Source organism: Melospiza melodia, chromosome 28 (genome assembly GCF_035770615.1).
Source record: "Melospiza melodia melodia isolate bMelMel2 chromosome 28, bMelMel2.pri, whole genome shotgun sequence".
NCBI classification, from domain to species: domain Eukaryota; kingdom Metazoa; phylum Chordata; class Aves; order Passeriformes; family Passerellidae; genus Melospiza; species Melospiza melodia.
In genome coordinates, this window is record NC_086221.1 from 2,124,416 (window position 1) to 2,147,077 (window position 22,662).

Genomic DNA, 22,662 nt, shown 5'->3' on the forward strand with positions numbered 1-22,662 from the left:
CCCGATGCAACCATCATTCAATACAAGGACAACATCTTAGTCGCTGCACCATTGGCAAGCCAAGTAGATCACCTGATGTCCACAATCACGGAAACCCTCCAGGCCAACGGCTTCGAGATCGCGAGCGCAAAGATAAGAGAGGACCCTGCGTGACCTTCCTGGGAGTGGGGATCACAAGCTCCTACGTGACACCCCCAAGGCAATGGTCTGTTGAGACATCAAAACACTCCACGACGTGCAGCGCCTGGTGGGATCGCTGCAGTGGCTTTGCAACATCATCCTAGTTCCTCCCGAGGTCATGGACCCTTTATATGACCTCCTGAAAGGAAAGCACCCCTGGGAACCCAAGGAGCTGACATCGCAGGCAACGAGCTCCCTCAATTTCATTGAAAGCCAGATGTCCACTGGCCAGGTGGAACCCAGCCATGCCGCTGGACCTATACGTTCACTTCACACCGAAGGGGGGAGTGGGAGCACTGGCCCAAGGACCTTCTGAAAAGGCCCGACCGATTCAATGGGTAGTTCTTGGAAGACCCGCTCGTGCATTTTCCCTGGGAATCTAATGCATCGCTAACCTCATAATGAAAGGCAGGAAACTCGCCTTGAAACACCTAGGAACAGAGCCGACAAGCATCCACCTCCCTTTCCGCAAGCAACAGACCTCAGAGTCAGCCACAACATCGGAATACCTGGCCCTTGCTCTCACCGGCTTCGGAGGAGAAATCTCCTACTCCTCCAAGCCACCCTGGACTCAGCTGCTGACCGTAGTCGACATGGACACGCTGCCAAAGGTCATGGATCGACCGCAGCCAGGACCAAAGGTCTTCACATACGCTTCCTCCACGACTTCAACTGCAACAGCAGTGTGGCAGGCAGGAGAGCAATGGCACTGCATCAAAGCGTGTGACCCCACACTGTCAGTGCAACAGCTGGAGGCAGCAGCAGTCATCTTGGCGTGCGGACTCTTCCAAGATGAACACCTCAACATAGTAACGGACTCTATATTTGTGGCAAGGCTCTGCCTAGCCATGGCAGGACCAGGTGTGTCGACATCAGCAGCAGCCCTAATGCTGGAAGAATCACTCTCCTCGCGACAGGGCACCGTGTTGGTCATTCACATCAACAGCCACAACCCAGTCAAAGGTTACTTCCAGATCGGCAACGACAAGGCGGACGCCGCAGCGAAAGGCATCTGGACGTTGCCGGAAGCCCGTCAACTGCACGAGTCGCTCCACATCGGAGCCAAAGCACTGGCGAAGAGATGCGGAATCTCGACGGCGGACGCGAAACATGTGGTAGCCACCTGCCCTCATTGCCAGAAGTCACCCCTATGGACCTGTGGGGTCAACCCGAGAGGTCTCAAGCCCTCAGAAATCTGGCAGTCGGACTTCACTTGGTGTGAACTGCTGAAGCCCTGAGCATGGCTTGCAGTGACATTGGACACTTATAGCGGAACGATCATAGCCACGCAGCACCCCAAAACCAACTCCAAAAACACAATTCAGCACTGGCTGACAGCCATGGCTTGGCTTGGTATCCCCAAGCAGATCAAAATGGACAACGGTTCCAATTTCACTTCTAAACCAGTGCAAGAGTTCGCTTCAAAATGGGGCATCACATTAGTGCAAGGTATCCCGTATAACAGTACCAGGCAGGCCATAGTCGAGAGAGCAAATCAGACCCTGAAAACCAAGATAGAAGTGTTGGCAAAAGCAGAGGGCTTTGCCAATGCCATTCCCCCAGGAGAGCAGGCACGTATACTGGCAACCGCTCTGCTGGCATTGAATCAATTCCCTAGGGGAGATGAAACAAACAGTCCTGTCCAAAAACACTGGGCCACTCGAACGCTAGAGGAGGGCCTGCAGGTTGTATTAGAAATGAGCTAGGTGAATGCGAACGGGGCTGGAGGCTGATGCTCACGGGGAGGGGGTACACAGCTGTCAAAAAGGACGGCAAAATCAGGTGGTGTCCACTTAAGTCGATTAAACCGGACCTTCATAGCGAGCAGAACGAGACTGATGACAGTTGCGAGTTTCTGTTTACAGGACATGCTCGTGGGACGTCCTCGTGATGCGTACATCCCCATTCCAGAGGAAAGCGACAGACCACCAAGCCGTCAGGCAGCACCCGAGAGACCCGCACGGGTGAGACCCAAGCACCAAGGGTGTTTCTGTGTGATTTTGCTGTTGGGGCTTGTCTCCAGAGGGCAAGCCAGCCCAGATCACTACCCCCATCGGCCATTCAGGTGGGTCATGCAACACCTTAGTAGTGACAAGGTGCTCAGAGAAATCACCACACCGAATGCCCCATCCTTCGTGCTCCGCATTACCGACCTGTTTCCAGGACAACCAAAGGTAGACCCCCATTCCCCACACGCCACACACTCGTACCTATCCTACTGGTGCCCAGCTTCAAACCCTGGGAAAAGCTACTGCAATCACCCAGGGTGGGGACATTGTGGGCACTGAGGCTGCAAAACCATTGTCACAGATGCCAGACCGTCAGGGCCTGGGTGGGATCCACAAGAGCCCGACAAATTCTTACAGTTCACCTGGGCACCCATCGGCTGCAAAACACCCGTCTTCCTCCACGGAAACTTTTATCGAAACCGCCATAAAGTCCCCGAATTTCGGAAATGCACAGACTACAACATGACAGTTTTGCAGCCAGATCACCCTAGCTGGGCCATAGGCAAAACGTGGACAGTAGTCCTTCAAGGGTCAAAAGAGAGGGTGAATATGCGAATTATTAGGCTCCAACCATCGGCACCCCGAGCAGTCGGACCCAACAAAGCGATTAAAAGTGTGCCGAAAGGGAGAAACGCGACCCACCCCAAAGCCTTGCCCACAAAGGTCACCAATATCCCGACCAGCCATGTGGAAGCCTTTCAGATAGACCGCTCAGCCGAGTCAGACGCAGACCCAATCCTTCGTATGTTAGAAGCTACCTTTCTATCCCTGAACGAATCCAACCCTAACCTAACCGAATCCTGCTGGCTTTGTTACTATGTCAAACCCCCCTTTTACGAAGGAGTCGCTTTAGACACTCCCTTCAGTTACTCCACAGCCGACGCCCCTCACCAGTGCAGATGGGATACCCCTCGCAAAGGAATCACCCTGAGTCAAGTCACAGGCCGAGCCAGATGCTTTGGCAATGCAACCCTAACTAGGCGGAAAGGCAACATCTGCACCAAAATTGTCAAGCCTAACAAGAAAAACAATAAGTGGGTAGTCCCATCCGCATCTGGGATGTGGGTTTGCCAGCGATCTGGAGAGAGTCCCTGTGTGTTCCTTGCCAAATTCGATGACTCTAACGACTTTTGTGTCCAAGTTCTGATTGTTCCTAGGGTCCTGTACCACGCAGATGAAGAAGTGTGCCACCTTTTTGAGGAACCCAGCCGGCTCCACAAAAGAGAAATAGTAACAGGTATAACTATCGCAATGCTGCTGGGCCTAGGAGCAGCCAGGACGGCCACAGGAGTCTCAGCCTTAGCGACCCAGCACCAAGGACTGTCACAGCTGCAGGCAACGATTGACGAGGACCTGCAGAGGATCGAGAAATCCATCTCCTTTCTAGAGAAGTCGGTCTCCTCACTCTCAGAAGTGGTCTAGCAGAACAGGCGAGGACTAGACCTCCTGTTCATGCAGCAAGGAGGCCTGTGTGCCGCCTTGAAAGAGGAGTGCTGCTTCTATGCAGACCACATGGGAGTCGTGAGAGACTCCATGGCAGAACTCCGAAACAGACTGGCTCAGAGACAGAAAGACAGGGAAGCCCAACAGGGTTGGTTCGAGTCCTGGTTCAATTGATCACCATGGCTAACCACCCTAATTTCTACCCTAATAAGTCCATTGGCAATGCTACTTTTAGCTGTCACCTTCGGACCATGCCTGCTGAACAAGCTGGTCTCATTCGTTCAGACCCGCCTAGAACGGGCCAACATCCTGTTCATAGGCCGGCAACAACTGCTGTGAATTCGACCAGGGAACACTGCCAGTCACAAGATTTTCTACCCAGGTTTACCAAACCCCTTTCTTTGTCAACAACCTCATGCCTCATCTCAGTACCTATGTATATGACTACCTCGTTCATTTGTGAAAAAGTTGGGGGCAGATGTGGTAGATAGGGACAGGCGTTCAGAAAATCTCGCGATGTCACGGAAAGCAGCAGGATTCCTCTCCCCCTAATGCCTAGTGATAAGGGATCACCCAAGAATGTAGACCCCCCTAACACTAGTAACTTTCTACTCCTTATTAACCAATTACAGTAAGGTAAGACCCCCTGACGTAGAGAAAAACCTCCCCGATTATAAAATCCGACAAGACGGGGCAATAAAGGCCTTTGGACCGTCCACCATGTTGGTGTCTGCGTGTGTTCTTGGCCTGAGCAACCCTGGAGAGTTTGGGTTGCCGTGCCGTTTCCTCAGAACCAGGTCGCCTTGCCTTGCATCAAAAGGCAACAACCTTCACAGAGGTCTGTCCTAGACATAGAATCATTGGATCATTTAGATTGGAAAAGGCTCTCAAGATCATCAAGTCCAACCATAAACCTGAGGTGTTTAGGGACAGCTCTTGGCTCCGTGGGAACAGGACATGGGCTGCCTTGGCCAACTCTTCCACCTGTGTAACAGGGATGCTTGGCATGAGAATTCCTGGGTCAACCTGCCTGTCAGCTCCAACAGCTGCCAGGGAGAGGGAGGGAAGGAAGGCCAGGCTGGAGAGGGCCTGGAACAAGCTGGTCCAGTGGAAGGTGTCTTTGCCAGTGGCAGGGGATGGAATGGGATGGGCTTTGAAGTCCCTTCTGAGCCAAACCCTTCTGGGATTCCATGGCTGTGTGGTTCCTGCTGCTCTTTGTCACTGCTCTCCAGAGCCAGCACAGCTGCTCAGCTGCCTCTTGACCTCCAGAGCAAGCTGTGCTGTGAAGAGGTTTTTCCCTATGGGCTGCTCAAAGGATGGGGTGGCTTTGGGATCCATTCCATCTGGCCCAAACTACAGGGCATGGATCAGCCCCCTGGGCCCAAGGAGAACAGAGGTGAGGGTGGAGGCATCCAAAAGGATTTGGCCCGAGGAGCACTGGAGAGAGGAGGGTGAGGGAGGTCAAACTGGGTGTGGAGGAAGAGACGAAGAGATACAACTCATTAACAGCCTTCATTTAATCCTTCATGACATTGGAAATTTTGGAAATGTCACAGACTCATTCACAGTACTGGTAACATTTGCAAAGCTGTGCAAAGCCCTTGATGTCAAGTACAAGACAATCGCTTCATACATTTTTTTTATAGAAAATAAATGTTTAGAAATAACAGCTGTTATTGCTATTAAATTCCTGAGTTCTCTCCATCCATCAGATGCTCCCTGCTATGAGCAGTGCCTGGTCTTCTGCCCTGAAGCTCCCTGGACTCTCGTGCAGGGTCTGGCCCTGCAGGCTGACCACGGCTCGCAGGGAGATTTTCTGTGGAGGAAAAGCAAAGGGGGTCCATGTCAGTGGCTCCCTCACTGCCTTGGCACTGGGAAGCTCAGTGGCCAGAGGAAACACCAACAGATCAGCTCAGAACCATGTGCCTGGCTCCTAGCTGTGCTCTGGACTGGCTCCATCATTTGCCTTGTCCTGGAGGAAAAGGCCCCTGTGGCTGTGACAGGCCTGGAAGTCAGGCAGGGCCAGTTAAAGCCAGCCTGATGCTGGAGCTGTGGTAACACAGCAGGGACAGACTCTATGGGGGTCACAGAGCTGCTCATGGGTCTCCAGCCCTGGTGACTGATCCATGCCAGGTTAATGGCTGGATTCCATCACCTTAAAGGTCTTCTCCAACTAAAATGATTCCATGATCCCATAAAATCTAAGGCTGCCCTCCAGCTCCACACTGGGTTATTCAGAAACAAAGAATGTTAACTTCATTTTACCTGGAAGTCACGGATGTAGGTGAGGAAGAAGCTGAGGAAGGAGAATGCCAATGACCACTCGGAGATGGTGCTGATCATGTGGGGGGTGTAGCCCTGTGTTACAGAGGGAAACAATCTGGGTGAAAACTGCTCTGGAACCTGCAGTGGCACAAGGATGACTTGTGACATCCCATGTGAGATCCTGCATCCAGAACTAATTCCACTGGACACCAAAATCCTTTACTGTATCTGGAATCTCCAAGAATGAAGTACTGAAGAATGAAAATGACCAGGAAAACACCTGCTCCAACTGGGATGATGCCCACTTTTAATATGCACCTGCAAAACCTGAAGGCTCAATCCAGAGCTCAACTAACAAAGAGCAGGGAGGTTCAAGGCCCTCCTCAAGATGCAGGAGGGATTAATTTAGAGTTACACTTGAAGATCCAACAGTTTTGTGCAATCAGGACTTCAACAAGTGCTGGCACAGGTTGCCCAAAGCAGCTGTGGATGCTCCATCCTTGGAAGTCCAAGGCCAGGTTGGACAGGGCTTGGAGCAACCTGGGGTATGTCCCTGCCCATGGCAGGGGATGGAACTGGATGGGCCTAAAGGTCCCTCCCAACCCACCCCAGTCTGGGACTCCACAATTCCAAGGAGCTGCTGGCTGGTTCTGCTGGCACAGCTCTCTCCTCTCCCACCCCAGTCTGTGTTGTGAACTGCAGGAAGTTCCCACCTGTCCCTCCAAATCCAGCTGGATTTGGTCTCCATTCCCCCCCAATCACTTACTCTTTCCTGGGGGTTCCAGTGCAGCTTCTGCACCAGGTTCTGTCCATACAAGCCACTGTACAACACAACTGAGGACACAAACACTGAGGGAAGAGGTTAAAGAAGATTCAAGGCCAAGAATGAGGAACATGGAACTTGCAGACTGTGTTGAGCTGAGGCTATGAGATCTCATCCTGAGGAGCAGTAATGCTGCCAAGGATGTTCATATTGTGCCCTTCAACCTGTAGCTTTCCCAACCCACTGGTTATTGTGAAAAGGTTAATTTGAACCTAAACCCATTATTTATGTTCTCTGTGTGCTGCCTCTCATCATTCCTCTGATCAAACACGGCGCTCTCATGGAAGTGTTTAAGCTATGATCGGATGTGCACACTTACTGAGCATTTTACTGGTGTTTCCCACCCTAACAAGAGTCTAGATCTCTTCCTCTGATGGCCTGTCAATGTCTAAACTACCTTGCATTCTTGCTGTGGGCCACAGGTTGGAATTCTGTATCACCTGCAGCAGAGAGCATTTTTGGCTTTTCTGTTTCCCTCTTAGTCAAGGTTTGAGAAGTGCTTTGGATTTCACCCCATGTGACAATGATCCCCCATTTAATCCAAGACCTGGATCTTTCTGGAGTGTTTGATGTCACTTCTTCAACATCTTAGATGGGGAAGGTACCCAAAAAAGTGCTCTTGCTACACAACAAATAAAACTCAGATCATTAATTTATAGACAACCTGATTTTCATAGGATTAAGATATTAAATTCTTCAGTGGTTAACGAGAATAACATGAAGAGCCTCCTGATGTTAAAAATTAATTTTGGTGGTGAACAAGACTGGACTTCCTAGCACAAACATGGCCTTAAGAACCTAGACTTCCAAAGCTTATTTAAAAATGGATGTGAGTGGTTTAGGAGCTCTGATTACTGATTGGACCAAAGAACCCCAATTTTCTGCTTAATTGAACTGGGCAGCTCTAGGAGCTGTTTGTTATCTGTCTGAGTTCCTGCTGCAGTGGGAAGAATTTAATCACTGTGATATAAAAATAACTGGTTCTCATTCCCCCCTGCCCCCCAGTACAGTGGGTCATCAACTGCCTTGCTCTGGGCTGGCAGTTCTGCTCTTACACTCCACCACAGGACCAGGAGTATTTTCATAGATTCAGAGAATTGTTTAGGTTGGAAAAGACCTCTGAGGTTGAGTCCAATTTTTCCCCAAGGCCAAGGCCACCACAAATCTATGTCCTCAAGTGCCATATCCACATGCCTTTTAAATTTCTCCAGAGATGGTGACTCCACCACTGCCCTGAGCAGCCTGTGCCAGTGCCTGACCACCCTTTCTAGGAAGAAATTTTCCCTGATATCCAACCTGAACCTCCCCTGGCACAGCTTGAGGCCATTTCCTCTTGTCCTAGCCCTTGCTCCCCAGCAGCAGAGCACAACCCCATCCTGGCTGTCCCCTCCTGTCAGGAGTTGTGCAGAGCCAGAAGGGCACCCTGAGCCTCCTTTGCTCCAGGCTGAGCCCCTTTCCCAGCTCCCTCAGCTGCTCCTGGGGCTCCAGACCCTTCCCCAGCTCCGTTCCCTTCCCTGCACACACCCCAGCCCCTCAGGGTCTCTCCTGTCAGGAGGGGCCCAGAGCTGCCCCAGCAGTGCCAGCACAGGGGATGGGCACTGCTGTGACCCCAGAGCTGACACAAAATACATTTCCTTCTGTCTTCCAGTACCTGTTACAACCATTTAACCCAAGGCTGCAGACTTCTCCCTTTCCTTTTCTTTCCTTTATTACATTATGAGCTGTTAATTTAGAACAATAATTTCCCTTTTCTTCCTCTTTCATTGTTATATATGTACACATCATTACTTCTATAACTTCCCTATAATTTTGGTTAGACTACATTGGCACAAAAATCTCTATAAATCTGAGGTTTGTGGGCTTTTGGCATCTGTAAGAGGAACATAACTTGCAGCAGATCATATTGTTCATAGAACATATTTTAGTTTCACCCATTTGGTTCCTTTCTATTCAAAGCTGAAAATCTTGTTTGCTAATACCAAAAATTCCTGTTAAATACAACAATTCTCAAAGTTTCTCGGATGATTTCCTTGCTGCCTGCCAAGGCCCCTCAGCAGGAGAAGGTTCTTCATGATGGATAACTGTGCCCCACTGTCCCTGTTCAATGACTCCTACTGATTCTATAATCCTGCAGCAGCAGGGATGGGAGCCCAGTGAGATGCTCCAACCTTGGGAAATGGGACATAGGGTTTAGTGTTGGTATTGGCTGCCAGCCTGGAAATACGTGGGATTGGTGGGGATTAAATCAGTGGCCTGGCTACAGCTGCAGAGAGACAGTGTCTAAGCAATGGGGTTTGCAACTTGTGTCTCTGGAACTCAGGCAGTTTGGTATTGTTGTCCTGTTAGACACAAAAACTGAGTTTAATTTTTAAATCAAATTTCCAAGTCCATTGTGGTGAGCAGGAGAATTGTTCTGGTGGAGTTTCCTGACTGTTTCAATGACTGGGGAGAGGAAAAGGCCTCTATTTCTGAGTGAGTTTGCTCACATTTGTGGTATAAATATATGGCTAAATGGGAATGGATTCCCACTGAGAGGTCCCTTCAACACAAACCATTCTGTGTTTCTCTCTTTCTCTAAACCCCACAGCTGCTTCCAGCACTTGGAATTCAGAGCTAAAGGGGGTGATGGAGTCTGATGCTGAGAGAAGGTGGTAGGGAATGCCAGTCAGAAATATCTTGTCTTTTGAATTGCAGGATGGGCAAGGAGGAGATCAAAGTCCCCCCATGAGTCACCCTTGAAATGTGCTCCAGACTTGTCTCCCTGGCAAGTGCCAGCACATCATCCCTGCTCCAGAGCCAGCTGGCACAGGCAGCCCTGCTCCACATGGTCTCTTCCTCTTGTGCTACATTCTGGGCTTCTTTTTCAGTTGTTTCAACTCTAACACTCTGCACCATTTCTGTCCTCAGGAACACACTTTTATTTCTTACCTTTTTTTTTTTTCCCCATTGAAACCACCCATCCTTTAAGCACACTTCCCTTTGGCCCCATATTTCTTAATTTAGTCAGACCTCTTGGGGATAAATTCCTATTTTTCCTGTTTTCAGTCTCTGGTGTGCAGTAGGAAAGGGTAGGAGAAAGGGTAGTAACTGTCCCTCTTACCTTTTTTGTTTTTTCTTAAACATCCAGGGGGGAATATTAAAAGTATTAAAGGGATTAACCATTTTCCCTGAAATTCCCAGGCTGGAATACAGAAAAGGGCACACTATGGGGTGTACAATCAAGGACTCGTGTGGCATGGTGGTTCAGCTCAAGTAGGTGTAAATCCTGTGGAGACTGTTGGGTTTTGGTGCCAGTGCCCAGACAAAGGATACTGCTCAGGATGCTGGAACAGCTCCACAGGAACACGGCCAGGCGGGCCCAGAAGATTTCTTTGCTGTGAAGTTCTGGCTGCATCAGGTAGGAGAGGATGGTCTGAACCAGCATGTAAATGGAGCCCACCCCGAAGGTCAGGCAGGCTCCCAGCACGTGGATGTAGTACAGGATGCATTTCTAGGGAAAGAAAGTGCAGCCTGTGAAAACCCGGTTTCATCTTCTTTTGTAAAACTCTGGCATCCACCCCTCAGTGACCTCCCCCCATTCTGAGCTAAGCAGTTCTGGACTGTGCCAGTCCTCAGGAGACTTTTCTGGAAGCACCATTGTAAGATGTCTGGAAGCCAAAACCTGCCAGCCTCTGGAATTCCTGCATTTGTTAAATTCTTGTGGTGAAGTTACAGGTCACAGCTGTACCTTCAGTACAGGAATTTGTGAGGGCTCTTCTCATAAATGGACAATATCACAGGAATTGGGTGAGAGAATCCCTGCAAGTGGGCAGGGAGTGGGAGTGACAACATTTCTACCCCAGGAACCTGTGTATCTATGAAAGATTATGTAATACAGGACAGGCACAACATGATTCTGGCACCCAATTTTGGATTAAAAATAATGAGGTTTTGCATTTCTCTGAATGAACTCTGGTTTGAATAAAGATTGTTTGTCAATTTAGTACCTTAGAACTGGTACTTAGTACCAGTACTCTGAAGGAACAAGGTTCAATCAAGCAGCAATACTTAAAAACACCACCAGGAGGACCAAGTGTCAAATAGCAAAAATAAAACCAGAAGATATTCCAAAAAATCCAACCCAACTAAAAATTTATTATTAAAATATATGTGTGTGAAAACCCAGGTGTGCTCACCCCTTAACTCTCATGCCCAGCTTAGCACATGAGCCAGAGACAGGGAACAAAAAGTTGTTGTAGTCATCTGACTTGTTGCATAAGGACAGGCTGGGCAGACTCCTGCACCCCAATCATGCAGATGTTTCCTGCCCTCAAACATGAGGTTCTCTTACTGAGAATCTTACTGAGTAACTCTTAAGATCAAGCTTTTCCTTGTGCCCTTTCTGTGCACAAACAAATTTTAAGTTCTGCATCTACAGTGAGAATTTCTATTTAAGAAATAAGCAGGTTGCAAAGGTGTTCGCTCCAAAATCATGTACTGTGCAGGGAGGTGTCAGCAGAGAGAAATTCTCTATTTTCACACTTTGAGGTCTTCAATCACCAGTGGATTTCAGGGCAATATGTAAATGCATCACTTCCAACTTTTGTTTTGCTTAAGATTAAACGAGACACGAACTGTTATGAGATTAACATGCACCTACTGGGTTTTGACTGTTGTGAAATACAAATAAAGTAGAAAAACCCTCTTGAGGGCAGTGGAGGGAAATAATGGAGTTGAGCAGACCCTGGAGGATTCTTCTCGTGTGGAAGTGTGGAATGGGAGGCTGGGACCTCTGAGGGCTCTAGAAAATAGTAAATAGATTGAGGCCTCTGAAAGAAAAAATGCCTAAATGAGAGTGCTGAGGTTTCTAAGACAGGGGGTGCTAAAGCACTTGAGGAGCTGTGCTAGGGAAAAGGTGGAGCTTCCCAAGAGCTTTTCCTCTTTTGTTTTCCCTGTCCCTAATCCAGCAGGAGCCTGAAGTGACACTATAGCCTGTGGTGGCTACAGGCACCACAACAGAGCCCCAAAATCCATCAGGTAATTAATGTGCTGGCAATTATACAATCACCTGGCAAATAAAGCCAACAAAGGGGAGCTGCTCATGCTGTGATGAGTGAGAATATCCGATTTGGTTTTTTTGGAGTGGAAAGTATTGGGTAGAAAAAAAAATAGAGGCCTGGAATGGAGAAAATCAGAAAAATTAATGTTGCAGAATTTTCAAGAATTTGAGAAGGTTTGAAGGAAGATCTACCCAAGAGGGCAGCTCTTCCAGAGCTGGGCTTGTGGGGTTGGGTGGTTTTGTAGGCTTTACTTCTAGTTGTAACAAGTTTTTGATACCGTTTATACTATTTGATATCTGATTTCCCTGAGCCACAGTTGTGGGCTTTCAATCTGGATCTCAGGCTTTCAACCTGCCTGGAAGGAAATCCAAGTGCAGCTTCTGCAATGCTTGGTGGTTATGAATGTTTTGAAATGTCATGAACAGCTTCTCACTAGTCCCAAAGCAAATAAGGAATAAATAGCAAATTAAAAGTCAAACCTTATATCTTTTAACTGTTCTCTGTAGAGAATTTCACAAAGAAGCAGTTTGCCACGGAAAGTTGCTTTCCGTAACTCTGCAGTTTATCAGGTGTGACACTGGGTATCTCAGAACAGACACAGCTCTGGCAGGGGCAGAGCAGTGCAGGCAGAGCACAAACCTGGAAATTTGCAATAATGCAGAGTCCAAAGCAGCTCATCCATCCCAGTGTGAGGCCCAGCTTATTCAGCTTGAGGATCTTGGGTTTTTCTGGGCTCAGGGCAGACACTTGTTTGTAGCGGACGTACATGGTGGCCATCCCTGCCGAGGACAGGCACAGGCAGTGAGATTCCTGCAGGGGAATCCTGCAGTGTCCCTGCTTACCGGGGAAGATGCTGAGGGTCAGAGGCAACTTTTAAAATACAGGAATTTTTTTAAGGCACAGTGAAATAGGAAAGGTGAAAGGCTGGAAATGAAAATTGAAATAGTATAATGGCAAACTAGTCAAATGAATAGATTTTTCTGATCTATTTCATTTAAAAGCCATATTGGGTTGTTTTCCCTGCCTCCATTGTTGCAGCACAGGTAAGGTGACTGCCTTGAATTTGCATTTTTATTGCTTTACTTTTCTGTTTGTTTTTTTGAATGCATTTTTTGTCCTTCTGGAATCTGCAATTGCCATACTGGCAATTAATGGATAACATCCCTGACAAACACTTTGAATTGCTTAAGAGGAGTGAGATTTATTGCTCAGTAGTTAGTTTTTGAGTGACAATTCTGGGCTGTTTAATGATCTTGAGAAGGAAGTCAACTTTTTTTAAGCTGATGCATTCCAGAACTGCCTGCAGCTCACCAAGGACAGTTTTCTGTACTCACCCAAAAAGGTTGAAACATTTAACATGATCCCAAATAAGCATCTTTCAGGTGGTATTGTCCCTGTATCACTGGAAAAGATAAATGTGGTGATAACATATCCTATATTATTTATGTTAAAAATACTTCCAACACAACTTTACTTCTTTCAGTCTACAAAGGACATGTAAAAAAGTGCCTCCCACATGATTTTCATTGAATTTTTCATTACTCAAACTATGCTGTGCTGGTTTTAGAGCTGTAGAAATCACCAGAGTAAAGACAAGCTCTCCCTGGCACAGGGAATGATCATGCTCAGAGTAACTGTTCCTTTCATATTGGTCTTGATGCCATAAAAGGTGAATAAAAAGGATTAAAACTGGAAAAATTAAGAACATGGAAAACTGGAAGAGCAAAGTTTGAGTTATATATATCAGCCTTGACAGAATAAAGTTGGCAATGTAGATTTTAGTATGGATTTTCTGGTGCAACAAACCTGGTGGCAGCAAGTGGCTTCACTCTGAGCAGGGATGTGGTGAAGCACCCCAGGGATGTGGTGAGGCACACCCAGTTCATCATCATTTTAAGGGTATGCTCACAGAGCCAAAGCTTAAGAGTTTTGCACAAAACCAGACACCTTTAAATAGAGTAACACATAAATCCCAGAATGGCTTGGGTTGGGAAGGACCTTAACGCTCATCTGAACCACCTCATTCCAATCAGGGACATCTTCCACTATCCCAGGCTGCTTCAAGCCCCGTCCAACTTGGCCTTGGACACTTCCAGGCATGGGACAGCAACAGTATCTCTGGGCAAAGTGTGCCAGGATTCACCACCCACACAGGGACGGAATTTCTTCCTAACATTTAGCCTGAATTTCCCCTTAGTCAGTTTAATATCACCTATAACTATATCTGTAATGGCTCTAAAGAGTAACTTTAGAACTGGAGCTGCTGGGTAAGAACTGCTATTTAAGTCTGGAGTTGGGAAGAATTCACAGGAGTGGGGTCATTTCAGTGCTCTGTCACAGGGTGGACATCACTGACCTGATGTAGGGCACCAAAGGGTCAACATGGTGCAGGACAATTGCAGTAATGTAGGAAAACACAAACGATGCTGCTGACCACACAACCAGCGCCACGGGCAGGAACGAGAGGCCTTGCTGGAACCACCACATCTCAGGACTGACTTCTGCCTCCAGACACTGGCAAGAACCAAATGCAAAGGTTTACTAAGAGTTCTCAAACACTTACTGAGATTCTCAAATTTACTGAGTTCTCAAGGGTTTACTGAGAGTTCTCAAAGGTTTGCTGAGATTCTCAAATGTTATCTAGGATTTTACTATGAGGACTCTGAAGTTTTGCTTTCCTTGAGGCAGGCTGCTTCCCATACAGCAGTTTGATATATCTCAGTTCTTTCCTGCAAACCCAAAGTGAACACTGACTTCACAGAAGAAATCATAAATAAGCAGAATTAAATCTGGAAATGTTAATTCTGAAATTCTTAGAGTATCATTAGAAACCAGCACTGTCATTTTACTATGTGGCTTGGATTTTTTGCTGCCAGAAAAGGGTCAAGTGGGTCACTTTGAATAAGTGACTCCATTTTCTTCTCTGTCTTGTGTCACAACCCCAGGTCAGTAGAGTGAGCTGACAGAGAATGTGTCTCTGCACTGACATTGCAACTGATGGTGGAGTCTCCAGCTTCTATTAACACTTAGCTGGGCAGATGTGGAGGAAATGACCCAAAATTACTTTAATACCTGCCCTCAATTATTCCCTGTCAGACTCTGTGACTTGACATCTGTTATAGAGTCCCAGGGCTGGAAGGGATTTTAAACTCCATCTTGTTCAACCTTCTGCCATGTCAGGGACACCTTCCACTATCCCAGGTTGCTCCAAGCCCTGTCCAATCTGGCCTGGGACCCTTCCAGGCATGGGGCAGCCCCGGCTTCTCAGGGCAATGTGTGCTAGAGCCTCACCTACCTCACAGGGAGGAAAATCCCAAAATCCCACTAACCCTGCCATTAGTTGCACACACATATGTTTTATTTTCTACTCTGAGTCCTCTTTGTCTCATTTTGTAGTCCCTCCATAATATGCTGATGGGCTCTCTCAAAGCACCGGGGGAGTTTCCTGGGCTCACTGTGTTAATGTTGAGCAAACAGCTCAATTTCCCCACATCTCCCATCCTAGCTAGATTTGGGTACTGCCAAGGAGAAGACTGTACTGAGGTACCTGTACTGAGGTACCTCACAGAGTGGGACAGAAAATTACTTTGCCATTCAGCAACAATTTTTCAAAATTAGTCTGTTTTTTTAATTTATCAATGTTTAGGACGAAATATCAGTGAAAATATAAAAACCCTTCATAGTTTAGATTAAAAAAAATGAAGTAATGTTTAGATGTATTTATTCTATGCTGTGAAGTTAACTTTCAGAAGATATCACTGACGGAGGTTTCAGAACATAAACCCAATTCTTTTGTGGAGAGTGAACCAGAACTTTCCCATGGATTGTAATATCAATAATAACAATATTAACAGGGCAGGGGCACCTTTCACTAGAGCAGATTGCTGAGCTCCAACCAGCCTGGCTTCATGATCTCTCAGCTATCTGAGTTCACTGCTACCAACCACAACCCTCACACTCAAGGGTTGCTCACAGCAGTTGCTATTTTACAGGTGAGAGGAAGAGATCCACGCACAGTGCAGTGAAATTATGACCCTGTACTCACACTGTCCAGTTCCCTAAATCTCAGCCTGACAGCAAATCTGTGTCTCAAGTCTTCTCTAAGAGCAAGAAGGGTATCTTAGGTTGGAAATGAGGGGTGTATTCTATTCCTATCTGATGGAGGAGTTATCTTCTGTTAATTGGGCAGTTTTTCTTCTCTTCCACAACCCATCCTCCCTCCAGGAGGTATGTGCTGTTAACAAGGCCATTGAGTGTCACTGCATGGCTGATCCAATTCCATCATCCCACTGGGAGAAGCTCTGCCCAGAGAGAGGAGCCAAGCACTCCTATCTGGATAGAATCAGAGATCTGGAAGGCCACAGGCAGCCTTTTGCCCACTGCATTCCCAGAGGAAGACCAGGCCCTCCTGTACACCACCCCTGGATCTTCAGAGGAAGACTTACAGCCTTCTACAGGATCCCTGCTTCAACAGAACCACAGCTGGCACTGCAGGAGGGCTGAGCCACCATTGAATGGGGCTGCTGCCACCTCCCTGACCCACAGGGTGTCAGCTCCTGTTCTGACTCTGGCAGTGTTGTTTTGTATTACTGCATTGTTAATTGTAATTTTATTTTCTTCCCTAATAAAGAACTGTTATTCCTGCTCCCATATCTTTGCCTCAGAGCCCCCCTAATTTCAAAATTATAATTTGGAGGGAGGGGGTTTACATTTTCCATTCAGGGGAGGCTTCTGCCTTCCTTAGCAGACACCTGTCTTTTCAAACCAAGACAAGGGGCCACCCTAGTGAGCTCACACAGAGAGAACTGTGACTCCTCCCTACTCTTGCTGCAAAAGCAATTTGCTACTAGCTTCAAACACAACCAGAGCTATTTCAGCCTCCCAGAATGGCTGAGGTGGGGAAGGAGCTCTGGGAGTCACCCGGCCCATCCCCCTGCTCAAGCAGGGTCACCAGAGCCAGTAGTGCAGGATGACACCCCAAGGATGGAGATATCACAACCTTTCTGGGGAGCCTGGGATGACCAGTGCCAGTCACCCCCAAAGGGAAAGAGTGTTTCCTGATGGTCACTGGAGAGAAGAGGAGAAAAAGTGTTTCAACATGTTTAAAACTGGAGACTGTAAATGGAAGATGAAAAAGGATAAAGGTGAAGAGCAAATAATGGAGAGTGAACATCCAGGGGCATCCAGGCAAAGATCTGTATGTGAGAAAAGCAAAATAATGTTGAAAGAAATTAGAAGGAAGTATTGAGAGATTTTACAAGGGCATGGCCTGGGGTGGACAGGCTGAAAGAAAGGAGGAAGAGAAAGGAAGAAAGAGGAAGCACCAAGACTAGAAAGTCTCATGGCCAGAAAAAAGTTGAAACAAAAGTGGGTGAATCTTGCAAGAGGTCAGAGCTGGTCAACTTTCACAACCCTTGCATAGAATAGACAACTGCAGCCTTGTAAAGGTGAAGGTTCAGCTGCTTGTGAGAAAGCTGGTTGGGGACAGGTAAAGGTGTCTAACAGGATATGTAGTGAATAAGAACAGATTGACAGAATTCGAGTTGCCTGATCTCTTGCCCATTTTTAAGCTAAATATAAAGTTTGCCATCTGATCATGATTTTAAGGCTGCAAGCAGTAATGACTGTAACCTCACAATCCCACCTCTAGTATGAGTAAATTGGGAATTTGAAAGAGAAATGAGGATTTTGCATGACATTCTCTGTTATAAATGTTATGTTCCTGGGTATGTAATTCCCAGCTCCAATCAGTCAGTCTGAATATACTTTTCATTTCACATTTAAATATTCACAGCGCCTTAATTTTATTTCTGAGCTAACATACTTTCCCCTGCAAACAAACCAACCAACCACCCAACCAACCACATTCCACATACCTGAGAAAAAGGGCAGCAGAGGACATGTCACTTAAGGGGAATCCAAGGTCATTTTTCTGCTGAAGCTCCACGTTCGTGTCATTTTTTTCACTCTGAGATATAAAGGAAAAAAAGCAAGATGTGAGGTTCTTCTGTACCTCTTGCCATGTTTATTCTTCTTAGCACCTTCTGTTAGTCAGTGCTGCTGACTGGACACAGGTTTGACTGTTGGCTTCCCCACAGTGTTTTTCCTGCATTCCAAGCAGGTTAAGGAGTGAAGCTTGTGTGTGGTGGAGAGGTAGAAATGAAGAAAAACTGGTGATTAAGGCTCTTTGATTTTAGGAGTTGTCTACACAACCATTTAATTTGAACTGAAGAGCTTTCAAGAGATGAAGTGAATGCAACTAAAACCAGTGTCTAAGACCATGGCTTTCACCTAAGAAAGGGCACAGAATATGGAGACTTCCCATTTCATTGTGGACACACATCCCAATGTCCTGCTGGTGCAACGCTAAATACATGGCTGGAGAGGGCCTGGAGCAACCTGAGTATCATAGGACCATTTAAGCTGGAGAAGGCCTCTAAGATCATCAAGTCTAACCTCTGGCACTGCCAAGGCCACCACTAAACCACATCCTCAGGTGCCACATCCACAGCTTTTAAATCCCTCCAGGGATGGCGACTCCACCTCTGCCTTGGACAGCCTGTGCCAGTGCTGGACAACATATTCCAGGAAGAAATTTTTCCCAATATCCAACCTGAACTTCCCCTGGTGCAGCTTCCTCTTCTCTTGTCCTCTTGTCCTGGCCCTTGTTGCCTGGCAACAGAGCCCGACCTCCCCCGGCTGTCCCCTCCTGTCAGGAGTTGTGCAGAGCCACAAGGGCCCCCTGAGCCTCCTTTGCTCCAGGCTGAGCCCCTTTCCCAGCTCCCTCAGCTGCTCCTGGGGCTCCAGACCCTTCCCCAGCTCCGTTCCCTTCCCTGCACACACCCCAGCCCCTCAGGGTCTCTCCTGCCAGGAGGGGCCCAGAGCTGCCCCAGGGCTGGAGCTGCCCCAGCAGTGCCAGCACAGGGAACCACGCTGGGCACGCCATGGCTGTGACAGCCCAGATTCCACTGGCCTACCTGCCCACCTGGGCTCATGTCCAGCCACTGTTACCAGCATTCCCAGATCCTTTCCCAGCTTTCCAGCTACTCCTTTCCCAGCTTGGAGCATTCCATGGGATTGTTGTGACCCAAGGGTAGAACATGGCATTGGTCTTGTTGACTCTCCCCCTGTTGTCCTCAGCCATGGATCCTGCCTGTCCATTTAATCAGACATTCCATAACTCCTGACTTCTCCTCCCACAGGTTTGAGGCACTGCCTTGGGAATGCAGAGGGGCTGAAGCTCTGTGGGCATGAAGCTCACAGACAATGCAGATTCTCTACCTGCTGATGGTATTTATGTGCCTGTGCAGACTGATTTACCTGGGCTAGGGCAAGCTTAGTAAAGCAGAACAGCTATTCCCAACTTTTCCCTGCACACTGCCCTTCATACAAAATAAAGGCAGCTCATCAGCACTGTCTGCTCCAACACAAGCTGGGCAGAGAGAAGCCCTCACTCTGTTAGGACAGGGAATCTCTGTACCCTGAGCTGTCACTGAGCCCAGAGCTGAGCCCTGCACATGACTTATCATCATTTTCATGTGGTCTGTCACAAAGAGCACCTTCAGTCACACCACAGAGCTCTGCTGAGGCACAGCTTCTTACTGAGAGTGTATGTGCAGGCTGGTGGAATCATGGAATTTCCTGAGCTGGAAGGGACCCACAAAGATCATCCAGTCTGTCACAGACATCTTTTATGAAAAATCCTTTCCTTAGGATGTTTCCTCTTGAGAAGCTGAGAGGCCTCAGGAACAAAATGTAAACAGTGATTATCTGCTGCTGTGGAATGCAACAGGTGGATCTGTGATTGGTCTCATGTGGTTGTTTGTAATTAATGGCCAGTCACAGTCAGCTGGCTCGGACTCTCTGTCCGAGACCCAAGCCTTTGTTATCATTCCTTCTCTTTCTCTTCTTAGCTGGCCTTCTGATAAAATCCTTTTCTTCTATTCTTTTAGTATAGTTTTAATATAATATATATCATAAAATATTAAATCAAGCCTTCTGAAACCTGGAGTCAGATCCTTGTCTCTTCCCTCATCCTCAGACCCCTGTGAACACGGTCACACCAGCCCAGCCCCTGCCCTGCACAGACCCCCCAGCAATCCCACCCTGGGCATCCCTGGCAGTGCTGCCCAAACACTCCTGGAGCTCTGGCAGCCTCGGGGCTGTGCCCATTCCCTGGGGAGCCTGGGCAGTGCCAGCACCCTCTGGGGGAAGAACCTTTCCCTATCTCCAGCCTCACCCTGCCCTGGCACAGCTCCAGCCCGTCCCTGGGGTCTGTCCCTGCTCACAGAGAGCAGAGATCAGAGCTGTCCCTCAGGAGGAATCTGCTGCCCCTCAGGGGGATCATCCTCCTGATGGCACCAATTGGGCTCTGCCCCTCTTGCCTTCCCCAGCAGAAACCCTCTCACTAACTCTCCTTACACTAAAAGGAGTTTTATAATTTTCTCCTCCTTTAAATTCTCTTATGTCAGTCAAGATCTAGCCTGAGTTCTTTTCTCCCTCCATCTCTCTCCTCATTAAATATTTTACAGTGGAATCAAGTCAGTTTTCCCACTGTTGTGGTGCAAACTGCACATCTCCAACACAGGCTTCACTCTGCAAATCCCTGGGCACAGTCAGGGCAGGGTGCGCTCCAGGCTGTCCCAGCTCCCTGCCCTGCATCCCTGCCAGCTCCCAGGCTCTGTCTGGGCACAGAAAGAGGCACCTCCAAACACCAGGAGGCAGAAAGGAACTGCCATGTGCCAGATGCAAGGTCCTGAGATAAATTATTATCAACACCTTGTCCCGTCCCCTTGTTTTCAACAGGGAGAAGGAAAACATACACTCAAACTCGTTTTTTCATAAGCTCCTTTGCAAGCAGATTATACAACAACAATGGCCAGCCTCAACTTTCCATATAACTATTTTCTTAAACATGATTTTCTTAAACATCTATTCTGATCTTCACGCACTTTAAGGTTCTAAGGTTTTTTTTAAGCTCCAGTTTGAGTATCACAGACTGTTTCCAATATCAAGGGCAAGTGAAGAAAGTGTTTCAAAAGCAAAGGAGATTTTAACCCTCTGGAAGTGTTTCTCCCAGTGCAAGAATGCAGCCACACCCTACCCAGGCTGGAGCATGTGGAATAGAATCTCCAAAGGAAAATGAAAGGTGGGCAAGACCATCAAGGGGAGGAAGTTCATGTTACCTGGAATGACAAAGTTGCAAAGATGGTTGAGTTACGTGGGGAAAAGAGAAATTCCTGAATTACGGATGATCCCCGGGTTGTCAACCTGCCTCTTCCCTGCTCTGCAGCCAGCCAGGCAGTGATAAAGCACTACCTAGGGACACTTTCTGTTGTCTCCAGCAAACTCTCCCGTGGACAGTGCTGAGGGGAGGACAGAGGAATTTGTCTGTGCCTTTCTAAACAAACAGAGGCTGGATGGGGCTGTGTCTGAACAGCGTGCACAGGTTAGGTCTTACTGATAAGCCATGGGTAAAGGTCACTGATCCTCAAAGCACTGACGTCAGAAGTAGGAAATGTGTCACCTCTGCTGTCCCTGCTGCAGGGTAATGACAGGTGACTCATTTTGGGTGTTTTCTCAGTACAGACACCAAAAAAGTTGCCATGAAATCTTTCAGTCCTGGAGGGCAGCTTCCAGGGGGTCTCCATGTTCCGGCCCCACTCTGTTCCCTGGGAAGACACAGCAAGGCCTGGAGCCAACCCAAACAGTGCCAGTTCACTGTAACACTGTAACACAGGGTGTCCCCAAGCCTGCTTGGGACACCCGGTACACGGTGACAGTGGCTGGTGCTCGGTGTCACGGCCCTGGCCAATCCCACTTGCCTGAGCTGAGCCCTCGGGGCAGAGGCACCGGGAGATTCCCAGGGGACAGCTGGGACTGGAGTCACTGCAAGGTCACACCGGCAGTGGGGGGTGCTGGGGGCAATCAGAGAGCAAAGGGAAAAGGAACCAGGATGGAGGGAGGTTTAGAAAAGGAAGAAAAAGGAATGAAGGGGAGAAACGGGAGGCTGAAGGCAGAGAGAGGAAGGGGCAGAGGGGCTCAGTGGCGGCCTCGGGGCAGAGGAGTTACTTAAAGTGATGGGGTTCACTGGGGATGTGGTGGTGGGGGGTCACTGGGGCTGACAGGGGGGCACAAAGAGGATGAGGGAGATTTGTCAGGAGAGGGAGGGAGGACAGCTGAGGGTTCTGGGGGTCCCGAAGGGCAGAGGGGAGTGCAGGGCACCTGGGGGGGGCTGCAGTGGGGTGGGGGTGACATGGAGGGGGTCAGGGGCACCGGGGGGTCACTGACAGAGAGGCCATGGCGTCACTGAGGGTGGGGGATCTCTGAGGGGATGACAAGGGGTTTCCAAGGGGGTCTCTGACCTGGTGACAGCGACATCGGAAGGTCGCTGAGGGGGTAAAGAGGGGTCCCTGAGGGGGTGACAGAGGATCTCGGAGGGGGTAACAGGGAGTGACAGGAACACCGGGCGGTCGCTAAGAGGCCGGGGGATGGTCGCTGGGGGGTGGCAAAGGTGGCTGGGGAGGTTGTGGGTTCTCTGAGGGGGTGGCAGGGCTGACAGGAACGCGGGTTTGGGGTTCGATGTTTGGGTCCCCCCGCCCCCCTCCCTTCACCTCAGCCGCTCCCGCGCCGTCCTCGCGCTGCCCCGGCCCCGCCCCCGGCGCGCGCTGCCGCCGCCTCCTTTCCGGCCGTCGCAAAAGGGGCGTAAAAGCAGCGCCGCCCGGTGCGGGGAGCGGAGGTAGCGCTGGGGGTGCCCCGGCGGCGGTAGCGGGGTCTGCGCGGGGCCCCGGCCGGGCGGGCAATGAGGGCGGGGGGGGAGCGGGGAGGGCCCTGAGGTGGGGCTGGGCCGGGGTCCGGGGGGAGCCGGGGCTGCGCCGTGGGCGGGGGCGAAGCGCCGGTGGGG

The 22,662-nt window shown here is 48.8% G+C and overlaps 2 protein-coding genes across 5 annotated transcripts in view; one reads left to right on the forward strand and one right to left on the reverse strand.

Annotated features, from left to right (window-relative positions):
- Positions 1-5,131: 5,131 nt before the first annotated feature.
- Positions 5,132-22,433, reverse strand: DRAM2 (DNA damage regulated autophagy modulator 2). 2 transcript variants are annotated; one of them, XM_063178028.1, is made up of 9 exons: positions 22,373-22,433; positions 17,636-17,727; positions 14,116-14,273; positions 13,094-13,161; positions 12,399-12,538; positions 10,033-10,210; positions 6,664-6,746; positions 5,898-5,990; positions 5,132-5,448 (listed from the first exon to the last, which is right to left on the reverse strand). In XM_063178028.1, exons 3-9 carry the CDS (start codon positions 14,244-14,246, stop codon positions 5,341-5,343), a joined length of 801 nt encoding a protein of 266 aa, XP_063034098.1. In that variant the 5' UTR covers positions 14,247-14,273; positions 17,636-17,727; positions 22,373-22,433; the 3' UTR covers positions 5,132-5,340. The 2 variants fall into 2 exon arrangements, with proteins under 2 accessions (XP_063034098.1, XP_063034099.1); XM_063178029.1 differs by lacking the exon at positions 22,373-22,433 and adding an exon at positions 20,945-21,146.
- The window catches only part of CEPT1 (choline/ethanolamine phosphotransferase 1), a 32,879-nt gene continuing 31,838 nt past the window's right edge, over positions 21,622-22,662 (forward strand). Inside the window, exon 1 of one of the 3 annotated variants that reach the window (XM_063178025.1) lies at positions 21,622-21,654. The gene's annotated coding sequence lies outside the window, so the exon portion shown is untranslated. The other 2 variants (XM_063178024.1, XM_063178027.1) reach the window with 2 other exon arrangements.

Bases quoted from the DNA above. Each gene is read 5' to 3' on its own strand.
- DRAM2 (XM_063178028.1), bottom strand. From the start codon at position 14,246: ATGTGGTGGTTCCAGCAAGGCCTCTCGTTCCTGCCCGTGGCGCTGGTT. The intron at 13,162-14,115 runs GTCAGTGATGTC...TATCTTTTCCAG, and splicing joins CCTTTGGTGCCCTACATCAG to TGATACAGGGACAATACCAC. The intron at 6,747-10,032 runs GTATCCTTTGTC...CTCTTCCCTCAG, and splicing joins CTGTTCCAGCATCCTGAGCA to TGTTTGTGTCCTCAGTTGTG.